The 19354-nt window shown below is 41.2% G+C and overlaps 1 protein-coding gene across 4 annotated transcripts in view; it reads right to left on the bottom strand.

Annotated features, from left to right (window-relative positions):
• The window catches only part of Lmo7 (LIM domain 7), a 207402-nt gene that overhangs the window by 49296 nt on the left and 138752 nt on the right, over nucleotides 1-19354 (bottom strand). For 2 of the 4 annotated variants that reach the window (XM_059273257.1, XM_059273258.1), the window contains 5 exons: nucleotides 10729-10759; nucleotides 9121-9234; nucleotides 4412-4610; nucleotides 1238-1490; nucleotides 69-350 (listed from right to left, as the gene is read on the bottom strand). In XM_059273257.1, coding sequence (XP_059129240.1) covers nucleotides 69-350; nucleotides 1238-1490; nucleotides 4412-4610; nucleotides 9121-9234; nucleotides 10729-10759 — 879 coding nt within the window. The remainder of the gene's footprint in view (nucleotides 1-68; nucleotides 351-1237; nucleotides 1491-4411; nucleotides 4611-9120; nucleotides 9235-10728; nucleotides 10760-19354) is intronic. The other 2 variants (XM_059273256.1, XM_059273255.1) reach the window with 1 other exon arrangement.

Genomic DNA, 19354 nt, shown 5'->3' on the forward strand with positions numbered 1-19354 from the left:
AGGACATAGAATGTACCAGACTGGGGCAGAGAACGAACACCAGACCAGGAGCATGCTCAAAGACAAACCTGAATCCCTGGAATTCCTTATACCATGGCTTATAAGTCTCTCTCTTTATTTTTTTCCAGTTCATATCTTCTGGGGTCCAGCATTTGGGAAGAAACTGATCAAAAGAGCCCCCTGGGCTTGGCATGACAGGGCTGAGCTTTCGCACATAGAGATCATCCTTCACAAGGTTGGGGATGCGCGTTATCTTTTCTTCCTCCTCTTCCAGATAACAAGAGGAGGTTGAAGTTTCTTGGATTGTGTGCCAGCGCTCCATCTTGGGACCCCAAGTCCTCCTTTGGTTACTGTTCAAAATATCCAACCACGTTAAGGTACTATGTGAGCAGTTTGTGGCACAGAACCCAAAGGGCATGCATTTCACCTCACAATATCTGTACCCCTGTGAATGAAGCGAATTAACTTCCGGTCTCAACACCACAGCTCCTAGGATCAAATTAAGATATTACAGCAGCACCTCACTTTTAGTTAGAGAAAAGCTAGATACGCAAGGCTATGTTAAGAGAAAGACAAATTTCAAACAGGTTGGGTGTTGCTTTCTCAATCCAATCAGCAGCATGATAGGTACCAGATCTGGGACAAATATATTTCTGACCTCATCAGGGTGTGCAGCCCAGAGGTTAACATATCAGGAGAAAATGCTTGAAGACAAGAGCTGAAAGCAGTGGGTTTGAGAGATGAAACCCCCAGGTCTCCTTTTCACATGGAATCTACAGTCGGCTAAGTCATCCAAAAATCACATCAGGCAAACCTTCGCTCATCAACAGGGTCAGAACTGCTTACAGAACCACACAGCATACGGAAAGGTGGATCTGAAAAACCATCCTTTGCTCTGCTAATTTGATGGGAAATTAAGGGTTTCTTTTCATGTCCACGACTCTCAACAAAAAAGAAAACTAATGGAAGGAAACACAGCAGGGCTCACGATGGACCACATCAGCCATCCAGTAAGCTGAAGGCATGCGTCTAAAAGGCGGCCTAGTCATCAGACACTGGTGTCCTGAAACAGAACTGTCTTCAGCACACACATGACTGAAAAGAGAGGTAGGAAAAGGGGTCCCCATTAGTGATATGTGTTGACTACATGCTAGGAGCCATTCTCTTAACCATGTTAAAATCGTCGCACAAATTCAGAAAGCATTCTGAACTCCATAACCATATCACACGACATTACCTTGAAAATGTTCCGTCTGTTTCTGTGTAGACCGGGCTGGCCCAGCTTCTTCTGTTATCCTCATTTTTGTCTGGCCTTTTCTTCCTCAGAGGTGCTGGCACATAGGATGGCTGTTTGCTTTTGTTAGGCAAGAAGCGGTTGAATGGTAGAGCAGACTTTGGTTCAATAGCTGAAATCCTTCGATAGGACATATCATCTTTGTTATAATCCTGCATTTTGAATGTGAATTCCCAATCTGTGTCGCTTTCGAAACCTATAAAGGCACAAGAAAGTTGCTTTACTCTCTGGTGGATTCCTGCTGGCCTCTCTCCCCCAGCATGTCCTCTTCTCCCTTGGAAACTTAGTGCTGCTGCTAAAAAGCAGGAATATTTTTAGAACTTTGTCCAGAGGTTGTGATAAGGCCCATGAGGAGGCACTTGCTTTCCATACTGGAGGCACACACAGTTCATTCTTCCGCTGTCGTACATGATAAACAGATTAAGTCCCCAGTCCCTGGCTCAGTCCCTTCCCAACCCTCTTTGCCTCCAGGATGCCTCATAAATTCGCTGAAGTATAGCACATGTGATAAAATCCAGCAATTGCGTGAGATAGCATGATTCTATGGAAGCTCAGTAACGTAAGACAAGGCAGGAGGCCCTCGGATTTACAGGAAGTGGCAGGCAATCATAGAAAGCAAAGGAAGTCTGCACAGGATTCAACAGTGACACATGGACCCCTGTAAGGTCACTCATTCGGACGAGGATCTCACACCGCAGAAGACAGACTAGATGACATCTGAAGTCCTAACAAATTAAAGTGTATGCCCACACGAGAGCACAGAACTAAAAATGTTCCCTCTGATAAGCAAAGGAAATATAATGGGAATCAGGAATTGTGATTAAAAATGTACTTAAAAGCAAACTTAGCAACCACCACAAAAAAGCCTTTTTTGATAGATCCCAATGTCAGACAGATGTTCAAATAACAATATATTCTCTAGCTGAAAAACTAACAAGCCCAGATGTTTTAAAACACACTCATGGAGAGAGTAACCATATGAATCCAAATGGAGATCTCTCCCCTGCCCTGCCTCAAGTGCATTTATGAAACACAGGTGGCCAGTAAGTGTCGCTTGCTTCCTCCCAGCTGCAGAAGGCAACGCCGCTCACAGCTTCCGGCTTTCTGCACACCTTCCAGGTTAACCTGACCTAAAGGCAGCTTGCCTTTGTCACCTGCCAGGCAGGAATGTACAGTAAACAATGCCAATATGGTTCAAAGGAATTGATCTGGCACAGCTGTGTCACAAGAATGGGGTGGAAGGACAGTCTGGGCAGAAAGGGAGATCAGCTTGGTAGCCATGGTCAGGAAGAACAGAAGTCGTTAAGCTACTTCTGTTTTCTTTTGCTTTTTTTTTTTTAACACTTCCTAAAAAAAAGAGGGAGAAAGAAAAAGCGAGAGAGATCCTTTTCTTACCAAAACCTACTTATGAAATTTGAAAATCACAGACTAGTTGGCTTTTGAAATTTTAAACTTAAAAATCTTATTTTTTTTTTAGCTAATACAATTTTTATTTGTACAAATATCACTCCTGATACATTTTCATACAAAGCTCATGAAATGCACCATCTTCTAATCCTAAAAATATTATCATAATTGTGGTTACCACCCACTATAATTGTGTGGGCCGCAGAAGTTTAATAATCACAGAAACACGTCGTTCTTCAGGAACGCATCTCCCTCCCACTACCCTATTTACAATTGCCCAGACCTCTACAGTCCTTAAACAAGGTCCCCTTGCAATGTGACCCTGGGGCCCTCTGCTTTGCATCACACACACCAGGCATGGGCCCATACGTCAAAGGAGACTCAGACCTTGCACCGTTGCATCTCTACATTTTGGTGATAGATCCACACATGACACGAACCCGCAACCATCCCACCGTTAGTCTTTGACAGGCAGATAGAGTTCAAACATAGCATGCCATAGGTTCCTCAGTCAGGAAAGAGGAACCTAGTGTGTTGAGATTTTTAGTCTCAGTTTACAACTTTAATTACTCGGATGAGTTACAAACTTAGATTTATTTCCTTACAGCAGATATGATCATTTTCATCTGTGTTCTGAAAAACTCATACCGCGGTATGAAACAGCCAACAAAAACAGTGGCAGTTACGAAGGTTAATAGTAAAGCCATTCACATATTTCTACAATGACTGCTCTAAAAGTTGAAGAATTTAGTTTTGTTAGGATGCTTCACTGACTTTTAGGAAACAAACTTATTGTTTATGATGTTTGAGATTTTGCATAATAAAAGTCTTGGATAAAATATTTATGTCCTCAATAAAGAAACTGAAAATCCTCAAAGGTGGAGCACAAGTTCACAGTCAGAGCTAGCATTTCTTTCCTGATGATGATGATGTTTAAAGTGCAGAAATACTTAAAAAGGAAAAAAAAACTGGTCTTGGAAGTGCTGGGGTTTAAACTTGAGAGTCTTGTGGATGTTGGCCACATGCTCTATCTCTGACCTATAGCCTCAGTATTTGAAATGTTCTCTGTGGTTTCTACTTAGACAAAATTCAGACTACCTGTTTAGTCAGAAACTATTAATACTATCTAGGAGCCATAGGAATAAGACATGCATTTCTTTTTTTTATTATTTACTTATTATTACTGGTTTTGTGAGAATGTATGTATGCTCACTCAGTCTTGCCATGACAGACTGTTAAAAAACTTTTCCTCTTTTATACTTAAGTCTTTCTGATAAAATTAAGACAAGAAAGAAAAATACTTGGGAAGTAGAATAGATGTTTTACAGATTCTTATGCGCTTTGTATTTAGATATATGAGTTAACAGGCCTTATTAAATACCTATTGCTAAGCCTCTATCTGAAGAGTTTCTCACTGATAAAAATCCAGTCACAGTGAACCAGTGAGCCATCTCCTCACAAGTACTGTCCAAATATAGAAGTTTAAAAAAAAAAAAAAAAAAAAAAAAGGAAACCAGCATTCCTATGAGGTATGAGGAAGGGAAAAGTCGAAAACAAAACAAAAATTAAAAACCACCTAATCACATGGATTTAATAAAAACTACATCTTGATGAAATCTTTGAACAATTTTCATTCTCTACTTTCTCTCCTTCATTTCCTCTTCACATACAAACAAGTAACATAAACCTACATCCCAAGACAAGGCTCACCTTCCTTCCCACCTCTAAGCGTGAGATCTGAGGAGCAGCTGGTCAGTGATCTAGACCCCAAGGAGTCCAAGCTTTCAAAGGAATCTTCCCTCCTATGGCTACCTGGAGGAGCAAGAAATTCTCCTCTGTCAGGACACCAGATATCACCGTAGCCACTGTCTCGGCCACTTCTTTTCAGACAGCTAGAATCTTCAAGTGCCTGAAGGAAACATTGTACAAAGATCAGTGAGTGAACATGAACTTTCAGAAGTGCAAAAGCTCTGATTAATTAGTGAGGCAAGTTGACAGGATTTCCCTGTTCAACAAAAGGGGAAAAAAGTTAAAAGCACATTTTTTTCCCCACAAACTATATGATAGGGGGTATCCAAAATTCCACATACTGAGAAGGTACCTGAAATTATTTAATGAAGTTATATAATCAATATATAAGATGAAAATACTAATAAAAACAGCCTTGAAATGCTGATCAATGGTTTATATCTTTTGTCTGGTAGAAAAAAAAATGAAAGAAATCAAAGAGAAAAAAATCCTAATGTAGACATTCAAAAGGGAGGCACGTCTTTAAGATGTCTCATTCTCTCTCCAGAAAATATCTGAAGTGGTTTATGTTAAACATAAGACCAGAGTGACTTTCTGTAACACTATCTGACTTCATAAAAAAAAATCTATTATTTTAAAAAGCAGTGAGTATGTACGTCACGGAATTTGTTTACGTTCACTGATTATGCAACCTAGATGGAGATGCTGTCAGCCAGGCTGCCTTTCTTAGTGAGTCAAGGGTAGCATGCATGCTTGCTGGCATATAAAACTTGCCTTCCTTAGAGGGAAATAAAATACGGCTCTTATATGAATAAGAGATACATAGAAATAGTGCAAAAGATATTACATCTATGTTTATAGCTTACATAGAACTTTCCCAAAACAAGCCATTTTCATTAACACACCTCTGAAATTTAATGGCAAAACCTAACTGACCTTTTAAAAATTAGGACATAAATGAAAATCAACAAAGTTAATCTCAGGTGACAAGTTCAAAAACATAAGAATTAATAACAAAATATAACATGCAAACTTTGATTAAATCATGATTTAACTTTTAAAAACTATGAAAAAATAGTTGGGAGACCACAGGAAATAGATTCAATAATAAATGATGATGAAAATTGATGAGATTTCTTAAGTGTATATTATAGGTACACAGAAAAATATTCTTACTCTTAAGAGATGGATTCTAAGAATACAGAAATGAGGTAAGGTATCTGAATTCAAATGGTTAAGTAAAATATAGACAGATGGGCAGACACTATTAAATAAAGCCAAAATGGAAACACTACATCCTGTAATAATGATGTGACATTTGCAAGGGTTATTGCCTTACCATTTTATCATGAATACTTTCAACATATGAAGAAAGGCTGGCAAGTGCTTGTGACAAGTAATTAGCAGCTGTTTCAAGCAGCCTTCTACTAAGTCAGATCCATCAACTCGTGAGTCAATTGTCTGACAAGTGTTTGAAATGCCAAGAACGGCTAGTACAGAGATTTCATACTAGCATTAAACTTGACATCCTGGCATAAAACACTAGGGTCTACCTTTAACATGCCACTTCCAAGCAGTTGGGGAAGCCAAGCTTAATGCCAACAGGCTACGTTTCAAAATACAAGATTAACATCTTAAAGTAAATCTTTCACTCTGCCAGGTTTCTTGAACACATACTTTTTGAAACCTCAGAGTTCACACAATGTGACTTCTGATATTATCAATGTTAACATGACTGACAATGAGCCATGTGACCTGTTATAAATAACCCAAGTCTGGCCCTGCAGCCTGGTTTTTGAAGACTTCACCCTGATAAGTCCCTCAAAGTGAGTCATCCCCGACTTATAATCCGACTCAAATACAGCAGCTTTCACTGAGTATTGGTTCATTGCTACTTCTGATTGGTGTAGCCTGAGTTTTCCTGCCTGGCCCACAGTCAGGGCAAATCTCTCTCACCTGCCAGTCCCACAGCCTCAGACCTAACCAAGTAAACACAGAGACTTATATTGGTTACAAACTGTATGGCCATGGCAGGCTTCTTGTTAACTGTTCTTACAGCTTAAATTAATCCATTTCCATTAATCTATACCTTGCCACGTGGCCCATGGCTTACCGGCATCTTCACATGCTGTTTGTCATCATGGCGGCTGACAGTGTCTCTCTGACTCAGCCTTCCACTTCCCAGCTTTATTCTCCTCCTTGTCCCGCCTACACTTCCTGCCTAGCCAACGGCCAATCAGTGTTTTATTTATTGACTAATCAGCAACACATTTGCCATACAGAACATCCCACAGCAGATTGGCATTATCATTTCAAGTGAACTGGGAAAGTACACTTGATACAAAGCCTTTCATTTTAAAAGAACTGATACAAAAGAAATACGTTCACATGCCTCTTATGTCTACTCCCACCAGGTAATGGAAGAACAGGACCACAACCACAGTCTTATCTACACAAAGAAGTCTTTTGACCATCCTGACTGTGACATCGATGACTGAACAGCCTTTAAAGAGGCATGCCTAGCACAAACTCGGCACTGAGATGAGTCATCCTGAGTCATTGCCATAAAAAGTAGGAAAGGCTATAAAGAGCACTATTCCACAAGCCCGGGTCCCCTGTAGCTTCTCACTGCACAGCTCCTTAGTTCAAACAGCTGCGAGTCAGGTTTCCCTTGTACCCACAACTCACTGCAATTCTCCCACCAGAGGCTCACCCTCTTCCATGGCAGGGACGGATCTGCTTTACATTCTCAGGCAACCAAGCTTGCTGGTAGATGTATCAATCATTCTCCAACCTCTAGCACACTATGGATGTGTGGCAGTATCTCAACTACTGTCTCAATTAATTCATCCACGAAGTGTGAATACAGAACTACCAACTCTCTTCTGAGCCTTCATGTACACATACACTGCACATGCACGCATGCATATATGTGTGTTCATGCACATGCGGGCGTATATATGTAGAGGTCAAAGATCCATCTCCAGTGTTGTTTTTCAAGAGACATCCACCTCGTGTTTCTTTTGTTTTGTTTCTTGAAACTGAGACAGGGTTTCTCATTGGTCTAAAGTTTGCCCAGCAGACTATACTGCCTTGCCAGGGAGCCCCAGGAATCCTGTCCTTGCCTCCTCGGTGCTGGGATTATGTGTGTGTCACCATACTCCACTTTACTGCATGGACTCGGGGTCAGATTTGTGTCTTCGTGCTTGCACATCGAGCATTTACCGACTGAGCGGTCTCCCCAGCCCTAAAGAGCTATCAGTTCCTTCAAATTAAAGGAAAAAAAGTGTAATCCATCCATGGCTAGATGCAGGCAAAGTATTTTTAAAGACATGGATAGATACAGGCGAAGGCAATTATTTTTATCATGTCCAAATATTCCTCTGTTCTAATCATAACTAATATTTATTTCATCCCACGATGTGTCAGAAACATTAAATATTTTTCTCATTTAATCATCAGAAAAATCTCACAAAGCAAGTACTACTATACCATATAGATGGTGTTTTATCATTTTGATCATCTGTTTTCTTCCAATCTTTATAAACACCCTGGATGAATAGTTACACAGAGAAATTGGTTTACCACTAGGGCCCTGTCAATGAATTTTTTTTTTTTTTTTTTGGCAAAACAAAATCACTATGTTTTGGACTCAGCACTTGGTCCTTCTCAAATACTCCACAAGCTTCAGAAGCCTATTGCAATGATCCCAGGATATGAAAGAGCAAAACGTAGGTAAAAACAAGGGCTCTGGGCTCGGCAGTTAAGAGCACTTGCTGCCCTAGTTCAGTTCCCAGCACCCACACCAGGCAGCTCACAACAGGTGTAACTCTACCCCCAGAGCACCTGATGCTGTCTTCTGGCCACCAAGGTCGCCAGAACTCTCATATATATTCCCGTGTGTGTGCGTGTGTGTGTGTGTGTGTGTGTGTGTGTGTGTGCGCGTGTGCGTGTGCGTGTACGTGTGTGTGTGTGTGTGTGTAATTACAAATAAAAAACTAAAAATGAAAAAAACAACAATTCTCACTTCAAAATCTCCTCAGTAGTCAATCATAAACTCATGCCTTCCATCCCAGCAGTTGAGAGGTAGAGGCAGGAAGATCAGGAGTTCAAAGTCACCCTGGCTACATAGCAAGTCTGGGATAGCCTAGGTTAGTTGAAACTGTCTTAAAATGAGCATAACTTTATCAAGTTTCACTTAATATTTATTACTCCTCAATGAACACTAGCAGCGTGGTGATATTGGAATATGGGTCACTAGATAATTACCCTTGACAAGAACAGATTAATATAAAGAAACTGAGTAACTCCTATAAATGTTAATGACCCTAAAAATGCCTTTTTACTGCAGATTGCGTTCATAATGAGTATAGAAACAGTTAAGTTATATAGTGTATAGAAAGCAATGTGTGTGTCATCAAATTACCTAAAATTAAGGGCATAAAATTCTACACCTTGGAACCTACTCTGGATTAGATGATAACTCACTCCTTGAGAGACGCACAGGAAGCCAGAAAACAAGTAAGCAACCTGCCTACTTCTCGATGTCTAGAAAGGAGCACAGACAACCTCCAGGTCTGCTGCAGAGGAGCACGGGAAGCAGAAGGGAAGAGCACGCTCAAGTGGGAGCACTTGTCACAGGAGTCATTTCACACCGGTGGAGTCCTTACCTTAGTCAACGCTTGTCCTAATAGAGTCTCAAAAGCTTTCAGATTGAGATGGGGACCATTATAGTAGGGGCTGTTTTGTGCTTTTCTTCCCAGCCAGTACAAAGTTATCAAAACCTAAATGAAAAGAACAAGATCAGTGGATTGGTAACCAAGTGCCCAGTTCAAATGCAGGTAGATGAATCGTAATACTTCACAGTTGAAAAGCAGACTCTTCAATGTATGGTAAGGAATGCAGTCATTAAAAGTCATAATAATTCTTGTTATATTTTATTCTTTCAAAACAGGTTCTCAGATCAAAAGATACAGAACTTAATAGTCATGAACTCTACCCTTGACAAGTAGAAAAAAATAAGAGAAAAACATGAGGGTTGGTGACATAGCTCAGTCAGTAGAATGCTTTCTTAGCATGCAAGAAGTCCTGGGTTTTCCTCAGCACTGCATGAAACTGAGCCTGGTAGTACATGCCTGTACCCCCGTCACATGGAAGATAAAGGCAAAAGGATCAGAAGTTCAAAGGTCATGTGTGTACACGGAAACTATGAGAACAGACTGGACTACATGAGAAGTTGTCTCAAAAAACAGGGAAGTATAAAGTACAGGAGAAACTCTGTGTGAGTGTGTGTGTGTGTGTGTGTGTGTGTGTGTGTGTGTGTGTGTTGTGAGAGAAGGGGGGAGAGGCAGAAAGGAGGGGGGAGACAGAGAGAGAGAGAGAGAGAGAGAGAGAGAGAGAGAGAGAGAGAGAGAGAGAGAGAGAAAGAGAAAGAGAAAGAGAAAGAAACAGAGAATGCATGCAGGTTCACAAGTATAGACACCTTCCAGAGGTTGAGTCTCACTTTCTACATTTGTTTTGAGGCACGGCCTTCTCTAGTTGCTTGATGTTCCACTATGTATGCATGACCACGAGTTTCTGGGTAATTCTCCCATCTCTGACCCCCATCTCACCCCAAGAGTGCTGCAAATACATGCGTACTACTGTCTCCAGGTTTTCACACGAATTCCAGGGATGTAAACTTAGAACCCCAGGCTTACACAGTGAGCTCTTCTACCCACTGAGGCACCTTGCTGGCCCACAAGTAACACTTTTTATGTCAGGATTTTTCCAATAAAATTACATAATAAACACCTAAAGTCAGTAATTCTCAGCTTGCTTGATGAGCATATTTTTAAATAAAGCTGTTCCTTTTAGATATTCTTCTATAATTGTCCAATATTAAGGACATGCTATTAGCCTAAGCTGAATAATTACCTAGAGTTCTTAAGCAATCATATCTTCCCTTAATGTCTAATTTGATAGTCTCTCGCTTGCTCCCCTAACACTTTTAAATTGAGTTTGATGTTTACAAACTAGAAACAGAACAACCAGTCCCTGAAACCTAATCTCTCTTATGCCAAAGTCAGGTCTACACAAAGCATGTAAGTCTACACAAAGTCTAATGATGGATTATTATATGTACACTTGTACTGTAACAACACTTAAGACTCTAACTGGTTGGTTTCTAGGTAAATTTTAATTAGAAAAGATGACACAGAGCGTATTCTTAGACCCATTATGATTTTACAGAACATAAAGGAAAAACTATTTATAACACTCCATTAAATACAGCTTACATTTTTCAGTCTCCTGTCAGTCTCTTCTTGCCTGTAAAGAAAAAGAATGTATTGATTAAATAATATCCATGGGCCTTAAATTATTAACTGTAACTAAAATTCATTTTCATTATAAAGTTCCATCAGTGTTAAAAATACCTTGGACATTCAGAAATCTTAGAGCACATAACACAAGAATTTTCCTATAGACATTGATTTAAACATTACAGTGAGTTGTTGAAAATAATAATAATAATAATAAATCATTTGCTCTGTTTCTTATTTTATCCACGATAGTTTGATGAGTTCTTCAATTTTCTATAAGTAGTGTTTAAATCCAATCTGAAGATTTTTAAGCAAAAATCATAGTGTGCGTATGACAGGAAAATTGGAAAATGCACACAAGTCAAATGAAAAAAGGAAACAAACAGCTTTGCACTGAGTTTTCCCCACCACTGTCCACAGGTTTCTCACCCAAGAAAACCCTCTGCAAACTGCTTAGAAAACCTGGCCCTGAAGAAGTTGAAAATTACAGTTTTATAAACGGGTCATGAAGCATGGGTGGGATCTGATGGCTTTAACCCCATTACTGGGGAGGCAGAGGCAGGCAGATCTCTGGGAGTTCAAAGCCACTAGATCTAGTGAATTCCACCAGGACTAGTTAATAATACCCTATCTCAAAAAAAAAAAAAAAAAAAAAAAAAAGGCAGCCGTGAACTTTGACCTGAAATGTCTGAATTCTATTACAGGCATGTCAGACATTTTTGTTGGCCTGTAAAAAAGCATGATGCTTATGAGAAAGTCAAAAGGAAACAGATACCACCTCAGTTTTGAAGAGACTTAATAGTGTGTAACAGACAGATGGGCCTCCCTCAAGTACTGATTTATTTTCCATCATTATCAACATAGGGCATCATTAAGAATCACACTGCAGAAGCCTGAGCTAGATGGCATTCATGATAGCTTTTCAGCATAACTGTAAGTAGTAAAAGAAAAAATATGCACATGCATACACTGTCAGCATATATATGGAATATATTCCATACATCAAGCCGGTAATGTCTAGCACCCATTCACTCATACAGAGAAAAAGAATAATGAGGTGAAAGCGAATACAGACACAGGCTGAATTCAGCTTTCCTAATATCTACAACAATTCCCTTTCACAGAACAAACATGAAACAAAATGAAGTTATGCATCTCCAACCCCTAAAAAAACATCAACAGGAAAGCCCATAAGCCCTCATATTGCCGGTAGAAACGTTTGGTGCATTAATACTCTGATCCTACTTGGTAGCATCGATTTAAACTAAATATGCCATGGCCCAGAACCCAGTAACTCAATTTCCAGGTTAAAGCTCAAGAACAGTGTTCATTTGTTTAGCCAAAGTCATACACAGGAGACTTTCGGCGGTCTTATATTATGGAGTGTGTGCACAGTGAAGCACTAGATGGTGATGGGATAGAGCAGCTGCAACTTCATTCTACCGTATGGTTCAGTATCACAAGCAATGGGAGAAGAAGAGCACAGATAGAGAATGGGAGAGGCAGTGGCAGAGAGCAAGGCTTCTGAGATGCTGGGAATTTGAATTTTGGTCTGGACACTGGTTACTTGTGTTTTTTTTTTCCCAAGGAATCTTTGATTTATCAGTTTATGAATTTTTGGGGGTTTTTTGTTGTTGTTTTCTTTTAACATGCATTTTGGATTCAAATTCAAGTCTTCCTGCGTGTAGGGCAAGCAGTTTAACAACTGGGCCATCTCCTGAGCCCTTGGGAGTTATACAATACATATATTTTTCAGTTTGTGTACTATACTTCAAAAAAAAGTAATCTGGAGAAATTCCATAGCTGAAGTGCTCAAATTATAATTTATGTCTTCAATTAAGAGAAAATCATCTTGTAAAGGCCTTCTGTTTTAGAAATCGAAGTGGGAATATCACTAGAAGCTGTTGTGAATTCATAGCCCTTTGTTCTAATGATGACCAGCATATCACTTCAAATAGTAAATTATCCAAAGTACAAAAGTACCATGTACTCTTAAAGATGTATGGGTCTCAAAGTGATCCCACTTTTATCATAAGCACACTTGAGCATCAGGTACCACAGAGCCCTCAAGAAGACCTAACTCCTTTCAATAGTTTGCAGTAAATGTTTCCAGTCCATCTGACTGTGACTTTTTATAATGATAAGCAATCTGTGGAAATGCAAGGCAAGGCTATTCTGTGTCAGATCCAATTGCAATGACCTTGCATTTCTGCCCTTCACTTTACATTCCTTTCTAAGTATGTGCATTTACAACGTGCCCCAGAACACAAAGACACACAGGCCAGCCAAATTAGCTTCCTATCTCTGAAACACGTAATGCCAGGAATTCACATGGCCCTAGATTGCTGGAGTAGAGTTCACACTGACACACACACCCTAGTGGGTGGCCACCAGGCACACCCCTAAGACCTTTTAAATTAACGAGTAGAGAGAGGAAGCTCAAGGTAACAAGCCAAGGAACTACACAAGCCAGAACTGAAAGTAAAGTCTGCCTTAGGTGAGTGACTCCACCAGAGCAAGTGTGTCCAAAGTGGGCGTGGCACGACACCATGTTGAAGGAGGGAGCATTTTAGGGACAGATGTAGGTCCTATGGGCTGGCTCTATTTAATTTGGACCATTTACTTTCAAAGTCTCCTTTTACAATTGATAAACTGGAGATAATACCCCCTGTTTCAACAGATAAGAGGAAATATACAAAGTAGGAACATTAACCTCCTCAAGACTAGTCCTTACACTGTGGCCCTCTTCTCTCTACTCTTTCCATAAAAGCCTCCTAGTGAAGTCCTGTGCTGGCCTCTGACATTTAACTTGCAGTTGGCCTAACACAATACCCCCAGACGTCATCTTACCCCTTCCTTATCTTATGTTTACAACCATCTTCAGCCTGCGTGTGTGTGTGTGTGTGTGTGTGTGTGTGTGTGTGTGTGTGTGTGTGTGGTACTGAGAATCGAACCTGGGGTTTCATGCTAGGTAAGCACTCTACCATTGAGTATACTTTTTTTGGTCCTGCATTTTTAAAAATCTTTTTGCCCAATATGAGAGAATGAAGACTTTTGTGTGGTTTTGCTCACTGCTACCTCTAGTATAGGAATAAAGGGTCTGCCTGCTTGGGAATTGCATAAAAATATTTCATATGATCAGCATAATGCAAGATACACAAATGTTCCCATTCATTGAATGCATTTTTCTGACTTTGGAAAGGCAAATTGACAAGCACCACCCAGGACAGTGGTTCTCAACCTTCCTAATGCTTCAACCCTTTAATAATAGTTTCTCATGTTGTGGTGACCCTTCAACCATAAAATTATTTTTGTTGCTACTTCATAACTGTAACTTTGCTACTGTTATGAATTGCAATGTAAATATCTGTGTTCTCCAATGGTCTTAAGTGACCCCTGTGAAAGGGTCAGTCAACCACCAAAGGGGTTGTGACCTACAAGTTGAGAACCACTAAACTAGGAGATTTTTAACATTCATATGATGCTGAAAACAGAATTAAACGGCATTAGCTTACTTCTAACATCCATCCAATTTGACTCAGATTCCACTGCTACTCACAGTTAGGGTTGGGGAGGGGTGGCATATGCCCGTGTACACCCATTTGGAAGCCAGAGAGGACACTGGGCATCTTCTGCTATGGCTCTCCACCTCATTGTCTTGAGACAGGGTCTCTCACTGATCCAAAATCTCACTATTTAGGTGAGTAGCTTGCCAATAACTCTTGAGACCCATACCTCCCGACTCCAATGCCAGGGTTACAGGTACAAGCAGCATGCTCAGGTTCCCACTGGGTGCTGGGAATTCAAACTCAGGTCCCCATGCTCACAGAGCTACACTGAACCACCTCCCCAGCCTCCAGGTGTCCCCTGACACTGCAGTAAAATGCAACTCTGCAAAACCAAGTATCAATAACCAAACCAGAGACACACAAAAACATAAAAGCAGGCCAAATCTTGCATGGCAATATCCGAAAATAAAAAAGAGTCAAAGACTTCCCTATGTAAAAAAAAAAAAAAAAATTACTTTTAAAAAGGATAAAATGGTAATGTTCAGATAACATTCAAAACTGGCTATCTTGAATATACAAATTGCCCTTATTTAATCCTCAGACCAGGCCCTAACTTTAAATACAACATTTCATATTCACAAAATAGCAAACACAGCTAACTATTCTGTGGTGTTAATTGAACGGTACTGGAAATTCCTTTGCTGCCTGACCAAGGAGTGGCAAACCTACCTGTGTCCATCATGGACCACCAAACTGTGCCGACTGTGAGCTCACATCGCTGTCATCCCCTGACCCTAACAGCTACAGAGTATATGTAGAACTTGGAAGGCATAGCATTGGTCCTTTCTTCACTACTCAAAGATTTTTAAACATTGGTCCAAATCAAAAAAGAAGTAAATTTTAGTCAGAGAACCAGGAAAATAAAAGTCCACGCAGACCTCTGACTCTGCTGAAGAGCTGTGATGTGAGGTCCTCCTATGAGGAGCCAACTTGGCTCAGAAGGTACTTCTTGGGGTCCCCTCTGTGTGTATCCTTGCTCCCCTTTAATCGCCTGTGAGAAATTGGTCTTGTGACCTCACTGCTCCAAATCCCTGCCTGTAAAACGGGAGCCTAGACTCAATGGGAATCAATGAGATTCAAACTTCTTAACCCAGGCCAAGCAAGGAAATGAGCCATTTCAAGACTGTCCCTAACTGTCATTATCTACTACAACTGGCCTGTAGGACTGGGGGTAGTAGCTGGGAGCCAGGCACCACTTCCCTTACACAGAAACTTTTTCCTCCAAAGAGACACATTTGAATGAGACATAATTTTCAATACTCTTTCATTGTATACTTTCTCTGACCTCTTAATATGGATAGCTTTAAATGAGAATCAGAAATTACTTCTAGAAGAATGTGAAAACAAAGGGTGAGGCACCCTGGTACAATCGTCATCCACGTGTCTTCGCCGGCACCAAGCCACCCTCTCCACCCATCCTTGGGGTACCAGAGCCTGCTGTGACTAAATGTCCTGTAAGTTTTCCAAAACCTCATCACTGGAGGGGAGAAATGTCTATACAGCTGAAAAATCCACTTCCATCATATCTGATAGCAGTCTGAGAACAAAATGTTAATGGAAGGATCATAATTTGCCAGTGTGTGCGAGCCAATGGCATTCTACTGCTCTACCCAAAGTAGCTCTGAAAGACGTTCAAAGAGCTAACTCCGGGCCCACATGCTACACCCACCACAGCCTTGCCTGCTCACTTCAGGGACGGGAAAACTGGAGCCATCCCAACACGTGGCTTATCAGAGAACTACTCATGGGGCTGGCAAAGACAGCATCTGAGTGTTTGTGTCACCCCCACTCACAGAGCCAGCCTGGCTGATCAAGGGCCAAGAGACAGGAGGAAATTACCTCACAACAAGTCAGGCTTCACAGCATTTGACACAGAATCCCACTTTTTCTGGTTTCCTCCATGACTCAGAACTCATTTTTCCCTCAGGACACTACCCGTTCTCACACACTACAGAAAGGCCCAGTCTCCCACTTTGACCCAACATCATAATTTCCTAAGAGATGATTCCTCCTCCAGAACCATTTCTTTTCCCCAATTCTCAGCCTTCATTTTCAAGGCCAATCTCAGTTATAACGTAATCTCAAATGTAGCTCTGATTGTACCATTCCACAGGGAAACATGCAACCAAAGACTCATGCTGGAATTCCTCATGTAAAGTAGGAAAAAATTCATCCCAGGTATCCTGAAGCAGAAACTTAACACAGTGAGAAGTCTGGCTTAGGACCAGGGAGAGAGCTCAGCAGGTAATGGCTCTTACTGCCCAGACTGATGAACTGAATTCCATTCCTGGAATCCACATGGTGGAAGAGAACCAATTCCCACTAGTTTTCCTCCAACCTCCCTAAACTCAACATGGTACATAAAGGCCTTTCCCCACCTACATCAATAAAGAAATAATTTTTTTTTTTAAATTCTGGTCCCACCTACCACCACTCAAAGCCTCCAATCCAGGCCTCTTCTGTCAAAACAAAAAGTAAATCTGAATTCTTGACGTTCTCCCAGGAACTCTACGCAGTCACGCACCAGGTTCAGTCTCCTCCCCGCTTCCAGGATAAGTTCCCTTGGCTCCCTCTGCTAGAAGAATCACTGCAGCAGATCAAATGATTATATCCCCAGGGTACTTCCCAGAGCAAAGCCAGGAAGCTTCCTGGAGACCAAGCCCAGCCTGGCCCTGCCCTGCCCTAGGTGGCACCAGCTGACCTGGGTGTTGCCTTTTGGGAAACTATGTTGACATCAGAGAAGCTGACCTCCCCAGATACTTGGTCCCTCTCCAAACCACCAAGTAATCTCTACTTTCCAACTGTTGCTTCCAACACTGGACACCTGTTCACAACTTTTAAAAGAGAAATTAATAAAAAGGGAAAAAGGAAAGGAGGACCTGAATGCCGATTTCCACGGAAATCGAAAAGAAGGAAGAGGGTGCAGACAGTGTCTGGTTTAAAAACACTAGATACATGCAGGGTGAAGTGGAGGCAGGTGTGGGGGGGACGGGCAGCAGGGACAACTCAGAGCAGATGTTCTTCTAACGACGGGATACTTGTGCCTTCGCCTGTTTTGTGTTGCTAGGACAGAAGACAGACTGGCTCAATTATATTTCTTACTATCTTGGAGGTCTGGAATTCTAAGGTAAAGAGACCCAGATCTAGTGAGATGGAAAGTGAAAAGGAATGGTGGAGAAAAAGAAGACAAGGGGACCAAACAAGACCTTTCTTCAGGAACTAATCCACCCCCAGTAACTGCATTAACCCACCCACTTAGGAGAGCAGAGCCATGTCACCTGAGAATCCTACCACCAACACTAGTGCACTCAAGTTCCCAACACTTGGGGAGACACATTCAAGCCACGGTAAGTAACATTGTTTTTGCTTGTATATCTGTGCGTGTGTATGTGTGCATATACATATGTGTATGTCTGTGCTGTGGGTGGGTGGGTGGGTGGGTGTGGTATGTGTGTTAGTGTGGGTATATACATGTGGATTTGTATAATATGCATATGCATGTGTATATGTGTGCCTGCATGTAAGTATATGTGTACATGTATATTTGTGTGTATGTATTATGCATATATTGTGTTTGTTTATATATGTATGCTATGTGTATGTGTTATATGTGTTTGAATGTGTATATGTGTTGTATGTTATCTATATGGGTTATATGTACTACATGTATGTTATATACGTGTATTAAAATGTGTATGTACATGTGTATGTTATATGTATACTATGTGTATGATATGTGTAAGTGGTACATGCTTATAAATTCATGAGCATATGGAGCCTAGAGCAAGACCCCAGGTGTCTTCTTCAATAGCTCTGCCTCATTGCCTTGGGATAAGAGCTCTGTTTTAGTTTTGGTTTCTATTGCTGTGAAGAGACACCATGACTAAGGCAACATTTAATGAGGTGGTTTATTGTTTCAGAGGTTTAGTCCATTATCCTCATGGTGGGACATGACAGCATGCAGGCACACATGGTGCTGAGAAGCTGAACAATCCTACATCTTGATCCACGGGCAACAGGTAGTGAACTGAGATACTGGGCATGGTGGCTTGAACCTCAAAGCGCAGCTCCACAGTGACACACTTCCTCCAACAAAGCCACACCTCCTAATAGGACCATTCCCAATGAGCTTCTGGGGGTCAATTACATTCAAACTCCCAGTCTCTCTCACTGAGCCCAAAGCTCCCCTTTTCATGTAAGCTGGCTGGCCAGAGGGCTCTCAGAACCTGCTTGCCCCTGCCCCTCAGTACTGGGGCTAGAGGCATGTGCAGCCATGCCCAGATTTTTACCTGGGTGCTAAGGCTTCTAACTCAAGTCCTGGTCCTTAGAGAGCCAATGCTATCACCAACTGAGTTATCTCCCCCAGCCAAAAACATTAATGTTGCATACACCACAAGTCAGTCTGTCTTCAAAGGGAGGAAAATCTGGGGTCTCTGATCAACTCTGGGACATTAAAGGACTCTTTAAGAGACACAAGCAAGAAAATTCCCAATACTACTACCTCAAAAGAAAGAGTCAATTGCCATTCAAAATGCCAGAATCCAATTAGGGAGCTAGGAGTCTCTCAGGTTGCAGCTCCTTTTCTATTAATGGAAGCTCTATTAATGGAAGCCCATCCATCCCATCATTTAAAATAGAACAAACACTAGCACCTTCCACTGCGTCAAATGGAAGTGAGAACAAAAGAAGTTGGAGATGAATTCTTAGAACATTTCACTCTTCCTTTCCTTCTCTCAAAAAAGCAAACGGCACTGAAGGAAAGCAGCTCAAATTCTCCTTCCTTCCCTCCCACCTTCAAACTATAAATGGAGCTGCCTTCCCCTTGACAGCTTCCCAGTGAAGTTGGAGATCTGTGACTCATGGGTTTAGACCTGACATATCTACAGAGCACAGCTCTCTCTGACTGATGGGAATCACAAGATCAACACCAGGAAAATACCACCACCCCTGGAGATAGTGAGCACAAACGCATACAAGTGTAATATCAATACTTATCTATATGGAGAAAAAACTGGAAATTCAATAGTTTTGCC

This window comes from Peromyscus eremicus, chromosome 9 (assembly GCF_949786415.1).
Source record: "Peromyscus eremicus chromosome 9, PerEre_H2_v1, whole genome shotgun sequence".
In the NCBI taxonomy this organism is placed as follows: Eukaryota; Metazoa; Chordata; class Mammalia; order Rodentia; family Cricetidae; genus Peromyscus; species Peromyscus eremicus.